A 20,641-nucleotide genomic window follows, 5' to 3' on the forward strand; every position below is an offset into this window, starting at 1 on the left:
GATCCAGATTTAATTTTATGAACGTTTTTAACATTATGTTTGAAAACATTGAAAGAAGTATGCATATTGCAACTACCTTTAAAACAACACAGATGATACTGTGTTGCTTAATTTCCCCTTACATTGATGCTACGGACTCATCAAATTTACAGGATTATTGTTAATGTCCCCAGTGTATTGAACCAGTATTACACAAGAATGTATTTTTTCCTTATTTATGCTGCAGCACAGCATAGTAAAACTACATGCACTTTCAAAGCAAGTATGTTTAATGACACTTATTATACAGGACAAACGCAGGCATCAACAACCACACATTGTGAAGGTCAGGTTGCTTTCAAAACCTTTTATATGGCAACAGTTTTTCCTGGACTCAACTGGGAGAGCAGGTTGCAAGCAGTGGCACCCAAAGCAACTTCCTCCCTCTACACGGGAGGCTCACCTCCATCTCCACCTCCACCTCAGCCTCCTTTCCTCTCCAGCTAAGGAGTAGTGGGAAGGAGAAGCTGTGCCTTTTGAAACTGAGCCCCCAAACTCAAAATATACATACACGCACAACACATAGTACCTTCCAGGTGTGGTTCTCAACCTGTGGCCTGTCCCTCAAAGCACATCAGTGAAAAATGACCAAGAAAGCACAAACCTCTCTTTGGTTTAAATTTCCTGTGCTCACACCTCAGCTGCGCCATTTTTGGCGGCCACCAACCGAAAAGCAGGTGAAAGCCACCCCTTCGGGGGTGTGCAGTCCCCAACTGTTCCAGGCCCACTGGCTCCTGCACGCCTTCAGGCACCCGTGTCCCAGGAAAGACCTCGTCTTAAAATACTTGCTTTATCCCCTGTCGTGGTTTAGCTGAAACCAGGACATCCCCAGAGGGAAAGGGCCCTCCCCGTCCCCGCCACTGTGAAGTGCCCCCTGCCCCGCCACCCTGGCTGGCGGTTTAACGGCCTCCCGGGCTGGAACCCTGGGGACCCCATTTCCGATTCAAAAACCACCACAGGGCAATGGCAAGAGGGCGGCCACCAGACACGCATGAGGGAACCGGCCTAACGCCCTTCTGCCTGCCCCCAGCTTGCGCTGAGCGCAGTCGGCTCATTTCAGCTCTTGCCACAGCCATTGCGGCCCTGCAGAGCACCTCACGCCGGCTAGCATCTGAGGAGTGCCCTGCCTTCAGTTAAATGGCGTTTCTGCTCTGAAGGAGGGAGGCCCTGGAAAAGAGGAAGAGGACGGGGAAGGGTGTGGGGGGAGCCTGCGGCGAGGGGCAGAACCATTTTGCTGACACTGGTGAATTGAGAAGCAAGATGGTAGGTCTAAGCAAAAACACAACACACTTGCACATGTACACGGAAACTCATAACCATCCTCATTTCCATTTCTTAGTTATTTAACACTGTCAGGCAATCTTAAAAGAAGCAGCTTTTCCACACCTACCTCCCAGCAGACAAACTCATCCAGTTTGACAAGTCACTGCAACCCACTTGATTTTATACTCAAGATACAAAACCTGCTGAGAAAAAAAGCCCATGCAAAAAAAAAAGCCTGCAAAATCTACAATATCTTTGCGATGTCAAACAAATACCAATGCAAAAGCAACTCACGGAAAACAAAAGTATTTATTACTTCTCTGATTATCTGACTTAGACTGTGGAAGCAAGCAAATACAAATATAATGGAATCAGATCTATTTTAAACTTCATTTGCCTGCAAGGCAAGATGGGCAATTTCATTTTTTCACTGCTGGTCCCTTCCTCAGCCTCTACGTGGCAGCAGAAGATAGCAATATTCCCTCAAGTGTTGATTTTTAAAATCCCCGCTAAGGCGGGGATGCATGTAGGTACAAAGGAGCACAGGAGGGGAGTACGCAGCTTCACCTGCGTACCTGCCAGGTCAAGCAGCACTGAAACTCTCCGTAGCCCAATCCTGCCCCTTTCCCACTGGGCAAATGGACAAAGCAAATGAACTTTGTATCCCATGTGGTACCGCAGAGCAGCTATCTGCATCACTCTCTGCACATTAGCAAAGAGGTTTGCCAGGCCAAGGTTAGGCTGCTAAGACTAGACAAAGTACATGCTAGGAAAAAGCAGAGGCAATGATACTTGCTACAGCTTGTAGGCAAAGTAGCTTCTCTTAAATCATTATCCTGGCTTCCCGAAGGGAGGGTTCAGTCTCTCCCATGTCTGTGTACGTTAACGGTGCAGAGTTCATTGACTTCAAGGTCATAGAGGAGGCCGGCGCTCTTCCATGTAAAATGCTTCCCATTTTACACACAGCAATCTGAAATTTTCCCTGTGACCATGAGGTGAATGTGGAAAATCAAGCACACCTTAAGAATACAGCTTTACACTGTTCACAAGGAGGTCAGACACATCCCTCTTTGGATTTGTCACATCAATCAAATCCTGATTTCAGTCCTTTACATTTTCTTTACACATGCTCATCTATTCCACCACACAGAAAAACACTGTGCAGAGATTTACTGTTGCTTCTATTTCAGCCAGTGAAGACCTACTATTCATTTCAGATCTAGTGGAAAACTCCATTGCTTTTCAAGCCCTGTTTAGCACTTATCTCCCTGTCACTCCAAGCAGATGACACAACTGTGCTCCTTTCCAGCAAGAACCTTCTTCTCCACAGCTTCCACCATCTCTTGCCCTCCCTGTCTTCAAGTTCCAACTTAAATTTCACCTCCCTTCCACTTAAAATTTTAACTACATAACAGGATTTCTTAATTCTGCAGCTTTTTGCAGATGAAGAAGCTACACAAAGAATGTCGGCACAAGTGATTAGAGGAAAATCAGTGCTGGATGAGGAGATATCACCACATTAGCAAAATTCGGCTTTATGTAAGAGCATTTATCTGCCTTAATTAAATCTTAGTCTGCCAACCTAAGGACCTTAATTCTTTAATGGCTTACACCTGTTTTGATCTTGAGCACCCACTCAAAATGAGTGCAAAAAAAATTCAAATTTGGCAGTTTCTCACGCTTGCTTTCTAAATGACTGCTCAAGATGCAAAACAGGGGAGAATGGAGCTTTTATGTAGAGTTTTAAATAGTTCACTTCCGACTTGTTTTGGTTAAGCAGATGAAAAAGAGTGAGCACGAAGATACCCTGTATTTGCAGAACACTGTTATTCAGTGGATACCCAGAAAACTATCAGATGCCCTTAAAACGGCTTTTCCAGTCCATAAAACATAATGATGAGTTTCACTTTCCAACTGTTGCGTTTGTGGTGCAAAAAGAAACATAATCAAAGTATTCCTGTGCCTCCCCTTATTTTCAAGAAACACCACATTTGGAAGATTATATCTCTGGTTCATTCTCTATTTATTTCCTTGTATAGTTTATGCCACATATCCAAGAACCAGTTTCAAAGCCCATTAGTGAGTAATCAACACTTTTATTACTATTGCCTTCTACACCCTTGAAGGAGTCTCTGAAACAAGAGACATCAGACACACACTACAATAATGTCTCCAATGTGTTTTCTTTTCTGAAAGGACTTTAGATTCTGCATACGACTGAAACACTCCAATTGGCTGCCAGTGATGTCACGACTGGGCTTGTAATACCCCATAAATGGAGAAAGCTAATTGTGTTCCTTTTTAATGTGTAAATCCTACTCCATAATAGCAATAAGACACAACAGACAATGCACTTCAAGGAGATTACTGCCCTTTTGAGCGATTAAAGCTGTTCAGCTTTCAGCTTCAGAAACAGTGGTGAGGAAGTAATTTCAGTCATACAGGAGCGCTAGGCCCATCTATTGAAACAGGCTGACTGCCCAGGGGAAGAGGAAGCCAGGTCCCGCCATGCACACCCCCCAGATGGGTGCCAGAAAGTAAGCACTCATAGGAGACTGAAGGCGATCACTATACCGCTCTGAATTAGTACAAAATGAGAGACGGGGTTTTGAAGCATACTCTGCTGTTGGTTTCTAAACCCTGCATGGGTGAGGCTTGAGTAACCCTCCATGAAGCAAAAAACAGAGGTGACACCTCACTCTCTTATTTCTGGCCCCCCACTATGGTTGTCTCCTACTGTTATAATCACAGTCCTAGTGAAGGATAGGTGAGTACACAAGGAACTAGACTACAACCCAGGAAACACCGGCCAGTTAGTCCAAAACTGACAAACGACCTTAGGTGAGTCACTAGATCCACCTCATGCCATACATTCCCTAGCAGTAAGAAGAGGATAACACCGTTCTACCTTTGGGGCAACACTAATGCCCCCCAGCATAATGGGGATGTAAGCCATTAGAATAAAGAGGTTTTATGTCTCCTGATATTTAAAAGAAATAATTTTTTAATTTAATGTCTTGCTGATAAAGATATCAGACTTGACATACACAAGCTGGTCACTTTCCAGCCTGGCTGAAACCTCAGTCCAGTCCCACTGAACGGTAAGGCTGACTTATCCCAGAGGAAGTAGCACCGTGATTAATAAACGCACTGTAGAGCTTTCTGCCCAGCTCCATCCCCCCATTAAAACGGTTTCTTTCTGTTATTTGTTTCCTCCTGGGTTTTTTTATCAATTCCCGCACACCCCACCCCCCGGCTTGCACCTCTTCTCTATGGTTATTTTACTGTGCTCGCTGCCAGTCTTTATGACAAATTCAGGTCTCGAGAGAAGCAACTCAACCTCATGGGGATTTAACCCCTTTACAGTACATATGAATTTGGCCCGTATTGATGTGGCTGTTGTATCAGATGGTCTTCCACACTATTCCTCTTCCTTTCTGCCATTTCTCTATACATTTCTACAAGGTCATTGGCATAAGCACACCAGTACTATTCTTTATCTCCCTAAACAAATGTTCTTCTCCCTTTTTTCACTTCTCTCTCATTCTCACATGCACATCCTCTGCTCTCTTCGCTTCTCTCTTTTCCTTTCCCTCTCGTTCCCACCCACAGAATTTCCATTTGACCAGTCTTGTCCTCACCCCATCCATGCCTACCAAAGGCTTCTTTTGATTTTACATGTAGCGAGTTCCTATACTACATTTATATTGTGAAACCTTGCTGACAAAATCAGTATCATCTTGGTTTTTATATTGTTTACCTAGTGGCATTTGCCCTTTCCCTTTTCTGGAATTCAGGGCAATTAGACCTTTTCCATTCTCTCCACATTTTAGTGCAGGTCCAGTAGCATCTCTGTAGTCATTCTTCTCAGTAAAAGCATGGAATCTGTAATACAAAATGAGTTTTCACAAGTATGTAAACTACATAAATACTTTCCTAATTTTAACAAGATGTGACACATGCAAGATCATAGTGGTGTACAACTTTGGATCTATTCAAGATAACCAAAACTTCAACTACAACACCACTATGAATATTATCAAACATTTTACATACATTTAAGCACATTCTGAAGTCTTTTTAATGAAGAATATCCTTTGATTTTGGTATCATTTACTCTGAGACACCTTCCTTTTCAATCTCCTGGAAATGTATTTTTAATTAACGCTTTTAACATGCTGAGCAAGCATGTCATTTGAGATGTCTGAGATGACACTAACACCTTTTTATCAGATTATCCTCCCAGTTGAAAGCCCAACAGGAACATTTATTTCATTATTGGCATACAAATCTGGAAGTCAAGCAGACTTCATTTTTACAGTCATTGTCAAAACAGAAAAGCTCTCAGAGCAGGAAAAAGCTGCATTTCTAAAACAGAACTGCACTAGAAAGGCTCAAGTCATGAAAAGCCCATAAACTTGGCCATTCCTATGGGAAAGCTGACTTAAACTTACTGACAGTTATTGGGCAAATACCCACCAGCAAGATATTAACTGGCCTAATAACTTTCTGCACCAAAGCTATACTCATACAAAAAGAAGGTTGTGGGAATCATATGAAAAAAATCGATTCCTCTCAGCTCCCTGCCACAACCCTTCTTGCCTCTTTCTCTACCATACAAGAAACATTCACTTTCCTTTTATAAAGGAGGTAAAAACACTGCCAAAAGAAAATGAAGGATGGTGATAGGCAATGTACCTGGTATCGTGGAGGTACCATGGTTCTAAATGACCACAATCATTTTAGACACACAGCAGACCACAGCAAACATAACACTTTCCCACAGTCTTGATTTTTGGCAGACACTCCATCTCTTAAAAGCTACTTCTAAACACAGATGGCTATAAAAGAGCTAAGCAGCTGCCATCTTACCAATTGCTCTGCTGTCATTTAGGAGATTTCTACTGTTGGAGGTCTTCCCACTCTTGCACAAACAACAGTGAAACAGAAAGAGCTAGCAGCCATTTCACAGCTCTGTAACTGTACGGTGACTTTTGTTAAGCAGACAAACACCTATTGACTTCTACTGCCCTCCTGCCGTTCAGCATGAGTCTGGTATTGTGGGGTTTTGCATTTGTTCATTTGTTTTCCTTATTTTGACATAAGAATCAAGATTAAAGTTTTATTATCCCTTTCTACGAAAGGCTGATTCTCACTACATGGCTGATTCCCAGGATAAGGCAGCCAACAAGCCATCTGGAATATATCAGTTTCCACCAGCCATACCAAATAGATGCTAGAGAGCATGGTACAGGACTGCATTTCCACACAACCAGGCCTGATGGACAACACCACATCAATTTTCTGTTGTTCCAGGAACTGCCCATTTAGGACAGGCATTACCTTTACAGTACATATCTGCATGGCACTTGATCCAGCAAAACTCTAGATCCTTTGCTGGTGCTTGTGGATATTACCAGAGTACAAAACAATACAATAAAAACTTGTTTCAATTTATGTTGTGACCCTTTCCCCTGAACACTTTTTCAGACTTCAAAGAAGGAGCAGATGACAGATTATTTAGGTTATAAAAGAGGAATGGCCTTTCTGCAAGCCAGTGAGCACATACGTGGAGAGAAGCTGGCCTGTTCAAGTAGGTCCTGCATTATAGTCGTATTTCTTAGACTGTTTCCCCAGTTTCCCCAGATTGCTTACTGAACTTCTTTGTCTCATTTTCCTCATGAGTAAAATAGGGATTATAATTAGATATTTTCAGATACCATTTCTAGCAGCAGAGTCCTTTACAGGTATTCAAATCATTACTGTGCTGCTGCTTTGTCATACCTGCCAGAGGCTAAGTGGCTCAACTCTTTCAGAAAAATAATAGTTTCATCTTCCCTAGCATTGAAAGATACAGTGTTGACTGGACAAGGGCCATGAGAAACCTTCTCAAGAAGTAGCTGCTTTGTGTCCACTGGAACATCACCCACAGCAAAGTAATAAACAGCTTCAACCTGTCATTAAACAGAACAAAAATTGGGAATTAGAAGACATTGCTTTACACAGATGCTTGGTACTTATTCAAACATTGCCCTGTGCTGAGTACTGGTAGGAAAATTTGGTAGAACTGATGAATTACGTGGGCTATAAGATTTCCACATCTTTGGTTCTCCCTCTCATTTATGCTAGCAATTCGAATGTAGTCCACACAAAACTTCCTGAAGTGAGAAAAGAACCTGGCCCACAGCTCCTGGGTCTTATTCTGGTGAATGCAAGCCCCTTTCCACAGAAGTTAACTGAAACCAAAGGGAGGTGTAAGGAAGGACAACTGTATTATTAGTCAGGACAGGGCTCTGTGCCACATTCTACTTTTATGAAGAGAGATGCTATGTTGGTGCCTTGTCAGGGATGAACATTGGTAGGAAATTTTATACCAGACATACTTTTACTGGCAGCATGTATTTTGAGGGTAGGAAAGATGCATCATTCTTTGAATGCCACTGCTGTTATTTACAGATAATTTGTATTTTTAATACTTCCCAAGGCAGAGGGAGGTTGGCAGGTTTATTATGACCACACACACTTGTATTCTGAAAATGTTATTGCAAGAAGAGAGAGAAGGTGAAGAAATGTCCTTTTGTTATTTCTTGAGTATTACATTATGAGGGACTTGATGATACCTGCATTTATCCACGCTAACAATCCTCATGGTAAGCATGCTTCCTGAATTTTCACCATCATTAAAAACAAATGTAACAACAGCTCTCCTATGATGATGCTCAAGACAATAAGTATAGCATATCAGCCCTATGGCATGGTACACACCAACTGATAAATACCTGATGAATAGTTGTTAAACTGAAAAATTACACTGGCGTATGACTAGGAATCCCAGGATATGAACCACAAAAGAGAAGACAACTATTTGAGTCTGGGGTGGCACTGAGGAAATGTTTCTGCATCCACATAATTTCATGCAGTAGTAAAGCAAATTCAGTATCCCCTGTAAGTGTGTTCATGCATTTCCACTACTGCCGTTGATACTGATTTATATTTCAGCTCCCTGAGCCAACAGACTGGCACACAAACATCTTTTCTTCAGTTTGTACTCAAAGCTTCCAATCTGTAGGATCCCTGTACCATCTCACATCATAAGTAGGTTGATACAAACTGACACAGACTTCTGGATCTCAAGCTCTCTCCCTCTTTTGCCACAAATACTTGGGCTAATCTTCAGCGCTGGAAGACATCTCTCCCAAGCAGCAACCCAATCTAAGGTAGACCAGGCAAATTAACAAAGCAGCACCTTGTCACCTTGGGCTTCCCTTGGATTTTGTATGGGGGGTGAGACACTTCATGTGGGGAGGCAGGGCCCATAGTTACAGCCCACACTTGCTTGGGAGCAAGCAGGTCTGTGGTCAACCAGGCAACACTGTTAATGCTAGACAAATACTAAGGTTAAAGAGAAGAATGAATGGGTTTCATTAAAGTGCAAGATTAACACAGTATTTCTTAGCTTTATGAACAGGTGCACAGAGACAAGATGAAAGAACTCTCGCACCTATCTGTTCTTTAGTTCAGTTTTACAAGATTCCCTGTTTCATCCAGCTAAAAAGCTATATGAGCATAGACACAGCTATCCCAGCTGAGACCCAGTCCTTGGACAACACCTTGCTCCTATTCCTTTTGCTGAAGAGGCTCCCAACCTGAGGGAATGCATGCATATTGCACAACCACTTTTCCCTGTGTTCCTTCAGGTTCATATCTTCTCCTTTTCCCTCCTAAGATTGCCCATAATTTGTAAACTTAATATTCAATAAGGATATCAATTTTCACACTTCCTCCAAAGGATTTACTGCCTGCCTCTGCAACTTTTAAAATGCTGACATTTCTTGGGCATAGGTGATGCAGAACCAACTCCTCACAAGAAAATAAACAAAATTGCTAACCACAGACAATTCGCTCTACGTAACTGCAAACCCTCCAATACCATACCACAAAGGAAATGTTCCTTACAGATTAGTGGGGAAAGGTTAAAACCTTTCCCTTTAGTCCTTCATATTTTGAAAATTATAGTTTATGCAGCCATCTAAACAAGCAAACAAACTTCACACAAGAACAGGAAGGGGAACAACATGAACAGTTCCTCACAGTCTTTACCGTAGACACCTCCTCAGTGTGTTTTGGATGGGTGACCCACACTTTGCAGAGTGGCACCTGTACAGTACCTCAAGTTGAACACTGCAGATGCATCTGTGGCAGATAGAGCTCAAAGTATTGCAGCCTTACAGCCAGGCGATCTTGAGCTTGGCACTGACAGGTCATGAGGAAAGCAAATCTAAGGAGTCACTACATATGCGAAGAAAAGCTCAGCTAAAGGAATGGCAGGAAGACCCGGGTCCAGGGAAAAAGGAGCTATTGTTTTGGAGCAACTTCTGTTGACAAAGCCAGTTCTGAGGAATGAGTCATTTACGACTGTTCAGTGAGTATGCAGCTTTTGCCTAGGACTGAATGGGGTCTCCCGCAGCCTGCAGTGCAGTGAAGCTTGCACTCAAGTGAACTGTCAGTTATGAATGACAATGACTGCATTTAGGAGTAACTGAAGTTCGTTTTATGCTGAGCACCTGCCACCATTGACTCCCCCAGATTACCCATTAGCTCACCAATGTCCAGAAAAAAATGATAGATGTTTCACTGTTGGACAGATTTTAATTTCTGTTTATTCATATGCAGATCCACCAGGTCCAACAAGCCTTTTTTTCAACCCAAACAATACTGAAATCTGAATACAATCTTTTTCATTTCCTACCAGGAAATCAGTAATATACCGCAATTTGAAAATGTTAACAAAATCTATGAAGGAGACATTTGAAAAAACAGTCATAAAAAATCTCACTCTTGCACAATTTGTTCCTCACCCAGTTCCTTTTTAATAACAGTTTCCAAACACCAAGGTTCATCTGGATGAGAATCTACCAGCACAGGGAACCAGAAGGAAACTCAAGCCAAATTTACCTTCTCCTTCAAATGTCTCAGAATGAGATTTACAAAGGAGTTAGGACTGGATCTGTGCACTACTTAATGGTAGTGAAAACCAGTGATTCTAGTCCACACACAGTAGGCCCAATTTTCCATTAAATTCAGGTGCTAGGGAACTGAAACAATGTACATTGTAAGCAAATGTGATAAAGTATTTCTTTAACAACATAAGTTTTAAGTGACTAGCTCAAATGATGGCATGTATGTTTTATGTCTTGTGACTCTGCTATAATGAGTAAAGTAATATAGTACTTTTAGAAATAGACAGAATTTAATTGCAGCAATACCTGTGCATGCTTTGTCTCTTTGTCCTGGAAGAAACTCTAGCTATAACCTGGCTGATGAAAAAGGATTTATATGCCCCTACCATGAGTACTTACTATTTTGGATTTTAAATATAACTTTTCATGAGCACTTTGGACACATAACAAAATAGAAATGGTTTCCCTGTCTTGAGTAATGTTGATACTAGAATTTTCTTATAAACCTGAAGCCCTGAAAAACATATATGGCAAAGAAAGTGGAAGGGAAGATGTTTTCTCTTTTCCTTAATGACCGAATATGTTATTTATTCTGTGTACTCTAGAAAAGAAAATAAACAAGTTTCTGCATTCAAAATACAAGTACATTTACATAAACAGGCCATCAGTAAACATAGTATGCAGCTACATTTGGGGGGGAAAAACACCCTTTCCAAATGCTGTCATTAATATTTATCTTTGCAATGTTCATCAGGGCAAATCACAGTAGCCAGTCTGGCACTGAACATTCTTGAGGATTCTGAAAAGATGTATGAGCTTACCGCCTCATCGGTCATGGCCTCCAGCAGGGCTTCAGCAGAACTGGTATGGCTGGCAGCTGTCATATGGTCCAGCTTCCAGAGCCATGTAACAGCAGACTTTACAGTATGCTCAGACACAAGAGTAGATTTCTGTTGCCACTTCATAAGATCCTGAGCAGCCCTGAAAATGACATTAACTATAAATCAGAAATAGTGAGAATAATGCTGGCAGAGCAAAAGAGCAGAGCTCTGCTATTGTTACTACTCTTTCATATTCTTAAGTAATAATTACAATAAACCACAGATACTAAATCTAGATTTGCAATAAAAGAAGTTGAGAAAAAATAAAACCCTTAGGAAAATACTGTAATTTTTATAAGAATTTTTTTTGAGACAACTGTTTTCAAAGTAGGGTCAAGAGAGCTAAAATACTTTATAAACAGTTCCTAATACATACCTTCCCTTAACATAAAAACACTATCAAGTTTTTAAAATATGTGTATGAAAAAAAATGTGGCTTCCATGGGTCTCTTTCTACAACTTGCTGCATGACCTTAGTGTCAGACCCTTTTAACTGACAGGCTTTTTTGTAGTAGGGCTGATCTTTACCCATCAAAATAAACTTTGTGATGCTAAGCTTTTTGATATTTTAATTGATCAAAGGCCTTAGTCTTAATGGCAGTACAGAAGTACAAAATATATGAGCATGTACGCCTGTGCATTTGTACAAAAAAAACCCAGAAAGCAAAAAAATAACTGGTTCCAGTATCTGTGACATTCCATCAAGCATTATTTTGAAGAGTTTCCTGCAAATCTAAAAGATAAGTATGGATTCCAAGGTTCTTTTAAAGTAATAATTTATATGCTATACTGTTCTTTGTCTCCGTACTGTGCAAACAAACAAATCGATGAACACAATTATTGTGCCTCAATTTTTACTTGGCTTTGCAGACCATTTTTAAAGAAAATGTTTTATGTCCTTCTCCAAAGCTATGGCAGTTACCTTCTACTTTTCAAATCTCAGTTGTATCACAAGCTAGAGCATTAAGATAGGGCACCAGAATCAAATCTGTAGGACAAAGCTTGGGTAAAACAACTTTTGAGAATGACAGTGTAGTTGCAAGTGATCATTGTGGAACTGATTTAAAAACTATATGATCTAATTTGTGCTTTGTTTTTTTCATAGTCACAAAAATCCATTCATCTATCCAAACCCAAGCTTATGTGTTCAAAACTTTATGCATATATGAGAATTTGTGCAGAGACACATAAATCTGAATAGCTGCTTCTATGTTCTATTTGTAACTAAACCCAAATTCATTTACTCATGTTAGGGAACAAGCACTTGTCTTTTGTTATGGAAATCTAGTATTGTTTCCTAGTTCTGCTACTGATTTCTGTGACCATGGAAATCTATAGAAATACAAATGACTATGCCTGTGCCTATGGCACTTGGGGGAGCGTACATTTAGCTCTAAGGCAAAAAACCTGTAATGGCTAAAAGATACAAGAATGCCTAGGCAGTCAGATGGAACCTCACTGTTTCATTCTGTAATACTTAGATGCCTGAAGACCATTATTGCTATTGGAAAGTCCCCTTTTCTGTTTTTCTGTGCTACATTTGTAGAAGGCATATATCAGTATTTGGGTTCTGTTAGTCTTTATCTGTTCTTCAGAGTAACAATGGTCTTCTGTTAAATGGAAACAGCAAGCTCAGCATGACTGTGGGTGAAACTTGGTGGAAAATCTATAGATTTTACCACGACATGAATCAGGACAATTTCCACTACAGAAAGCTTATTATCCAAACATGTCTATATGACATGAGAATCCTTTTTATTCTCCATTGCTGGAGACATGGTCAGACATGGACTTCTTTGTTTAGCCTGGAGAAGAGAAGGCTCCAGGGAAACCTTATTGCAGCCTTCCAGTACTTAAAGGGGGCTTATGAGAAAGAAGGGGACTGAGTTTTTAGTAGGGCTTGCAGTGATAGGACAAGGGGTAATGCTTTTAAACTAGGTAGATTCCGACTAGGTATGAGGAACAGATTTTTCATGACGAGGGTGGTGAAACACTGGCACGGCTTACCCAGAGAGGTGGTAGATACCCCATCCCTGGCAACATTCAAGGTCAGGCTGGACAAGGCTCTGAACAACCTGATCTAGTTGAAGATGTCCCTGCTCATTGCAGGGGGCTTGGACTAGATGACCTTTAAAGGTCCCTTCCAACCCGAACCATTCTATGATTCTATGATTCTATGATTCTATGATTCTATGATTCTATGATTCTATGATTCTTTCTGCTTACCTAATGAGGTTGAATTTGGCAATTTGGGTCACCTGTTCCACAAGTACCATAGAAAGTGCATCCCGACATAGATCAAATTCAGTTGGAGCCGCAGTGCCAAAATCCAAAACAATGACAATGCACTGTTCTTGAATCACTCCAAATATCTGCCGGCTCTCACTGGTTAACCATTCCATTCGCTGCTTATATAGCTCAACAGCTCTCATTAGACAATCCACAAAATGAAGAATCAGTTCTTTTTTGGCTGTCAGCTTTATTTAAATAAGGGAGAGAAAGAAATTGAACATCAAAACAAATAATACAAGTGCAGCCCCAAGCTTAGCACAGCTGCAATAGATGGTTTGCAAGTGCCAGATATGTCAGCCAAGGTAGTAGTGAAAACAACCTATTCTCCTTCCACTATTTCAGGAGAAAATACTTGACAAATGCATCTAAGCTATAATAGAAAAGACACTGCATTTTGTCCTAATTGCTTTTCATAATCTTTTTATACGAGCATGGGACAGTTGCCAGTGGGTTGTCTGACTTGTCTGTCTCAAGACTGGAGCAATTAGAATGAGCTGAATGCAGGCTAGGTTGTAGAAGGGGCTGCAGAGCAGATGGGTGAACAAAGAAGGACACAGAAACTTGGTACCCTCTTAGACTAGAATTTTGACTGGCTCTTAAAATTTTGTACAGCAATACAAGGGAGTGTACAGTTTGGTTCTGGGGCACTTCAGTCTCAACCTTGTCTCTAGCATTTGAAAGGAAAATGGAAATGTTTCCTGTTTGTACTACTATTTCACTAACAATGCCCAGCATTACAGCTTAACTATTTGTGGGTAGATGCTTAGCCAAATGGAGTTCAGGCAACTGCAATCAACAACAAAACTTCCCATACCATATCAGTAAAATAACAAAACCCTAGATTCAGTATTAAAATGAAAACCAGCAGACCTTCCCTATGAATATATGTATACACGTTCACCATGCAAAATGATTTGTGGGTTTAAAAATTCACCGCATGTTCCAGTGAAGACATCCCCCCAATATCTCTGACCCACATAAGCTAATTTACCCACTACCTTCTACCTCCCAACTACCTTTCTGGGACTACGTACAAAACCTTGGAGATACAAAACCTTTTAAACAAGAACATTTCTCAGGGAGCAGATATTTTCTGTGACAGTCTGCACACTTCTTCCTCTCATTTCTATTTTTCTCTGTTCTTTAATGTCAGCTAGGGCCCTGTAATGTGCCTCCCAGATACAGAGTCTCAGGCTGTCTGCCAAAGGAATGCAGGCCTGGGAAGGAGCACTTAGAAAATCCAGTTTCCTCCTATGACAGTCAGACTCATACAAAGAAGCTTATTGCACTACACCGATCAAACTCCATCTTAAAATAAAGCAGTTTTCCTGCACTACCACTTGTAGTTGGCCAGTCTAGATTCCCATTTCTCTGAGGGCTGGAAAACTTCTGACTGTCCAGCCTAAATTTATTCATGGCAGTTCATACCCATTTATTCTTGGACTAGCATGCCTTTTAGCATAGAAAACTATAGCTTTTCCCTATCCCTGTAATTTGCCTTTCCGTAGGCATTCAAGGGAAATAATGCTACCCTTTGTCAGTAGTCTTCAGTCTTACGTACGTCAACATCAACCAGGCCCTCTTACAAGATCAGCACTCCATTGCAGTTTATCCTGCCAGCTCTTCCCAGTACCTGTTCTTGTTTGAATTGCTACTCCTCAACCTGTGGTAACTCTACACAATATTGTACAAAATATCATAAATAAGATCCCATCAGATCTTGTATGGTGGCATTGCCACCGTAATGCTGCCAGAAATGTCTTTCCTACTGCTCCCAACATGTCCTAAGATTAAAAGATACTACGTAGATATTTCATATGGTATTAATGGGGAAAAATGAGGGGAAAAGCCCTCCCGAAATGGTTCTTTTCCCATTTTTAAGCCTTGTGCCTCAAAAGTGACTCTACTTCTCAGAAAAAAATGACAAGCCATTTGCTTTTGTAAAATCCTTCATGAATTAACTCTCTCCACTCCTCACTCACATGCATATCTCTTCAATCAGAATCCATCTTTTTAACAATGGAGCCGCCAGCAGCTGTTGCTAAGACATTCCTTAGAACATGAGCCTGGGCAGAGATCCAGCTAGCTGTGTCTATAGCGTACGCTGAGCCTTTTGTGACCCGCTGGCACTAAGCAAAGCAGCACTTTGCATCAGCAATGAGAGCGCATTATGTCTTCTTATTTCAGCATCCCCATTTGTTTTATTGACTATGATTTTATTTTTTTTAACTCATCTGAGTATCTTCTTTTTAAGTGTTCCCTCTTTCAAGACAAGGGTAAATGTTGCTTAGAAACTGCAGTCTTGTCTGGAAAGATTTACTGCAATGCTGCACCAAGGCAAGAGCATAAGACTTTGCAAGCAAAAAAAGAAAAAGATATCTAGCTTCTCTACCGCTGATTGTTATCACAGTTTGACAAAAAAAGAATGAAAATTATCAAAAGATAAAGTTCTCACACAAAGAATAGAAGTATTTCATGTCATAGGGAGACATTTTAGTCACATCATTCTGCTACAGTGTTAATAACTTCCAAGTGCACAGGGAAGTTACCACAAGTCAGTCTGACTTACGTTATACACGCAGCCATCTTGTGTTCTCTTGTATTGAGGAAACAGACCATCTGCATACCGAGAAGCCACAAGTTTCCCCAAGGTGGTCACATAATCTACAGTAAAGGTTACGAAAGATCAAGTTGCTAATAATAAGGATTACTTCAAACAGATACCGTTCATGCTGATGTGCATACCATCCATGTGTGGGGCACGTGCATCTGTACTGAACTTGAAGTTAAGAAACTTGAGAGAAATTCCAATTATGTTTCTGTTCTACAATTTTTTTCTGGCTATGTCTATGGTGGGGCCCTGAGGGCACCAACAGGCCTCCATTGCCCTGATCAGCCTCACCTGGGAGCCAGCCTGGGCACCCAGTCTTTGCTTTAGCTGTGTTGTAAGTGTACCTGTCTCAGGTTCTGCTAGCGGACCCCTCTCCTGGATAGACCTCTAAGCACTATCTTAGAGGCTAATTGGAGACAGCCTTTTCTCCAGTCTCTCTCCTGGATGTGGCTCTTAGACCTATGTTGTGGCCTTGTCTCCAGTCTTGTCTCTGGCTCCATCTCCTGCTGCTCCTGCCTGCACTGTCTGGACCCTAGACCTGGTTCATCACCTCATCTTGCCCGGGACTGTCTGTGGACACAGTTAGCAGCACCCTGCTCTGCCTATGGTGTTTAGATGCTGCAGGACTGCGTCCTGGTCAGTGAGGGCACTGCCCAGGCTGTGGTCTCCTTTGGTTCCTGGCTCATTTCCACCCCATGGAGCAGCCCTACTCATGCTGCTCTCTGACAGTTTAGTCAAAAGTGGGGAAAACCCCCGCATTTAATTATTTATAGGCCAAAAAGCTACATGGGAATTTAATAAATCAAAGTTTTAGGAAATTAAACTTCTGTATTATCCATTTACCTCACGACAGGACTTGCAAATATTTGTCCATCAAACAAAATACAAAACCTGGTACAGATAATGCTGTTCTCTTACACAACTTAAACGGGTGCAGAAGTGGGTGCAACTAAGGAAAAGGTTGCACTCTGCTCTCTCAGTAGCTACAAATCTTCTACATGATCTCCACTGATAGGAAAATATTAGGGGTGGGAATATTTAACGTGACAAAGCACTTATTTTGTTCAGCATGTTGCCCTGCTAACCTAGTACGTTCTGCTCCTAAAATTACACTCTTAACAATATTAACCCTGCTTAACAGCTTCTTCTTCATCTACAGCATTCAGAATTTCAGGATCTGCTCTGCTGATCTTTGAATGCCCCATGGACACAAGCCAGCTAAAATGTTAAATTATGCAACATAGAACAATTGCAATACATTACAATTCCTACTTCTTGGGTGGCAAGCTCTTCAAAGAGTATCTTACCATGCTCTGCAAAGCACTATTATGGCAGTGATTAATAATTATTAGCAAATTCTTCCCCTCCAGCTGTCAGATAATGGCAAAGGAACATTTTCTATAGACTAACTTTGTACAAAAAGCAGCCTGAATTCTAACCTAATTTACCTGCTTCCTTTTAAGCTGGGTCCCTGGAAATAATATACTATTCCCAAGCAGGTTAGCTAGCCCTTACGATCAACTAGTACATTGTAGATTATGGCACGGCATACATTATATTTGCCATCTGAAAATGGACAGAGACCTTCTGGTGTGTTATTTGCAAGAAAAAGACTAACAGCCTCAGCAGCACAAGTTACTTCCCAGCTATAGCTAAATTGGAGAGGATTTGAACTGGAGCGTAGGGTAAAGCAAGAGTACAGATGAGTAAGGAAAGCCCTTCTCAGATCCTAAGTCCTTCTCAGATCAAAAGGAGACAGAGTTCCTCAGTCCTCTGTACTGGCAATGTCAGCAACTGTGGATACAGCTTCCCTTTCTGCCACTATCATAAGAGGAAACATGAAAATTTCCTCTGTGTACACAGAGGTGCAAAATGAGTGTGACCCTATAGACTATTCAAAGTCAGGGGTTTTATTATTATTCTACTATTGATTTGTCCTATACCTTTCCTGCGTTGGAATCCAATCTGCGACAAAATCTGGGATAGGGACAATTTGTTTCTTTTGAGCCCATGAAGCTGAAGCCATTTAGAAGATGAAACAAGGGGTTGTACATCCATGTCCCACTGACTGACTGCCAGTCTGCTTTCCTTCTCTTTTGATTTTTTCTTGGGGCCCTGGTGGGAATCTTCGGGATCTGGTCTGTGCTTTGAATCAAAGGAATCTGTTGTAAAGAGAAATGAGGGAAAAACAACATTTATACTTTTAACCAAACGCATCACTTGAATTGTTTCCTTTCTTTACTTGTATTCCATGGTACTCTGTACACCTATAGCTCGCCTCTTGTTTTCTTTCGTTATACTGAACAAAATCCTTAATCTGGAAAGTTGCTCTCAGTCCTACATATTTACTTGCTGTTAATGGATTTTTATTCATCCATACACATTTACCTTCAATTTATTGAAGAAAATGTCTCTCATATGCTGAAATCCAAGCCCTGAAAGCTACGTCCAGTTTGGCAAATGGTAATTCTTCCAGCTCCTAAGACATCTTTCTTACATCTTGGGAATCAGAACTCATAATAGGCATTCAAAGATTGTCAGACAATCACTACATACACATTAGAAGCATTATGCAATAAAAAAAGACTTCTTAACAATTATATGTTGAAATCCTACCATAAGCAATAGCAGCGCTAGCAGCAGATGCTGACTTTATTGCACGGCTGGTGAAAACCCCCCTCATCACATCATTTACCTCAAGTGTAAGTGATGGTTCTGGCAGTATCTGCTCCAGGCTGGGATGGATCATATGCATGCACAGGAAATCATAGACATGAGTGTCCAGTTTCATTTAAAGTTCTACAGAACAACAAACGTATCTCAGCACCAATGCATAGTTGGCTGGGCTAGCTCCACCTGAAACTGGCAGCAGAGACAGCCCAGAGCCTAGAGTGGTTGCGGCAGAGATGGAAGTGATGGCAACAGTAATGCCTCTGTTCCTCAGCACAGAAGCTCTAGGAGGACTTTAGTACTTCTTGTTCATTCCCAAAATACTCTGTATGAGCTAAGCTGGCTCTAGCTGACTAAATACCCTTGCTGTATCTAAGTTTATTTTCTGTGGACTTTTGATATTTCTGTGCATTTTCCCCAGCATCAACATTATCTGGGCTATCCCAGTCCCCCACTGCCTATATACTGTAAGCTGGCTGTAAATGTACCACATGGATCAAACTGGTCCAAAATACAAAGAAGGGTACTTCTATCTTTAATGACCAAAAAATGACATTCAGTCTAGTACAGAATATGATCAGAACCCTCTACTAAGATAAAATGTTACAACAACTGACCTGGTTACAAAGATTCATTAGACAGACTGCTCGTCAGTTAATAACACACAAAGGAAATCAGACTGTATCTTCAGAAATAATCTCTCAGTGACAGTAGCCTTCTATATGGTGCAGACGTGGCACCAGCTCTTTCAGAGTCATCAGTCCTACAAGCAGGGTGCTGGGCTGGCATTCCTTTAGGAGTTGGCATTTTACCAGCCCTCCTCCTCCGCTCAATACAGAAGCAGCAGTGACAGATGTTAACTCGAGAGAGAGACACAGGTGAAGGTTTGCAGCTGTTTGAGCATTGTATATAGCCAGGCACTGTTTATAGTCACTTGCACAGTCGTTTCCTCCTCTGAAAATGCAGAAAGGCCAGCACAGTACCCCATGTAACACCACAGTTGAGGCTGGCAAACCTTAGAATGGCTGGTACACAGCTAGCAGCATGCACATCACAATGCTGCAAACGAAACTGGAAGTTACCCAGGAAAACACGGAATCTATGCAAAAACAGTCATGAAATACTCACAGTCACTCCAGGCAAGTGTCTTAGATGGATTTCCAGTCATGACAGATCTCTTGATTGGTAGGTCCTCTTTGATTTCTTCTTAAAAACCTGAGGAATTATTATGTTTTTAAAAAATTAAAATATTGCCATGCACAGGTCAATATGTACTGGAGACCAGCTCCACAGGCCAGGCAATAATAAACTGCAGAAGGTTGAGATGAAGATTTTCCTCAAGGAAAAGAGTATTATAAATAAAAAAGGATAGCTACTCCACATGTCAAGAAAGGCTGAAGTCAGATTTGACAGGGAACCCCATACTCAGAAATGTGAAAGTGGGAAATGGGTAATATGGTTTCCTTTCCTTCCCTCTAAATAACCATAAAAAAAGAGGCAATGTGGAAGTTTTGACACAGATACGCTAGAAAAACGAGTGTCGTGTTTTGGCCCACTGTCAGCCAGTTCTATTATATTCTATTATTGCTTTGCATTACACCTTACTTTTGCTATAAACCAATTTATGACTAAACCTGGGAGTATCTGAGACGCAATTTTGTGAAGAGATTCATAACTTTGCCTATAAGACTACAAGATGATTCACAAAGAAAAAGAATTATGTGTGTATACATGTACGCGTATGTGGTATAAGTCCCAACCATGAATAAGACACAGCACATGAATAGAAAACAAAATGCCAGATGAAGCAAGGTAGTATATATTGGCTGAGTGTATCGCTTTGAGACATCATGTTTTGCCATTTAGTTCGTTCTTCTTTTAATAAATAAGATGAATGAGTGAGGGATATTTATGAATCACTAGCA

The 20,641-nt window shown here is 41.1% G+C and overlaps 1 protein-coding gene across 1 annotated transcript in view; it reads right to left on the reverse strand.

Annotated features, from left to right (window-relative positions):
- Nucleotides 1-19,884, reverse strand: part of VWA3B (von Willebrand factor A domain containing 3B) — a gene marked incomplete at both ends in the record, with an annotated part of 70,766 nt that extends 50,882 nt beyond the window's left edge. Inside the window, 7 exon segments of the mRNA XM_082014294.1 lie at nt 5,063-5,187; nt 7,087-7,256; nt 11,084-11,243; nt 13,370-13,620; nt 16,005-16,099; nt 17,990-18,208; nt 19,845-19,884. Coding sequence (XP_081870420.1) covers nt 5,063-5,187; nt 7,087-7,256; nt 11,084-11,243; nt 13,370-13,620; nt 16,005-16,099; nt 17,990-18,208; nt 19,845-19,884 — 1,060 coding nt within the window.
- Between the last annotated feature and the right edge of the window lie 757 nt (nt 19,885-20,641).

Source organism: Phaethon aethereus, assembly GCF_964289735.1.
Source record: "Phaethon aethereus genome assembly, chromosome: 1".
In the NCBI taxonomy this organism is placed as follows: Eukaryota; Metazoa; Chordata; class Aves; order Phaethontiformes; family Phaethontidae; genus Phaethon; species Phaethon aethereus.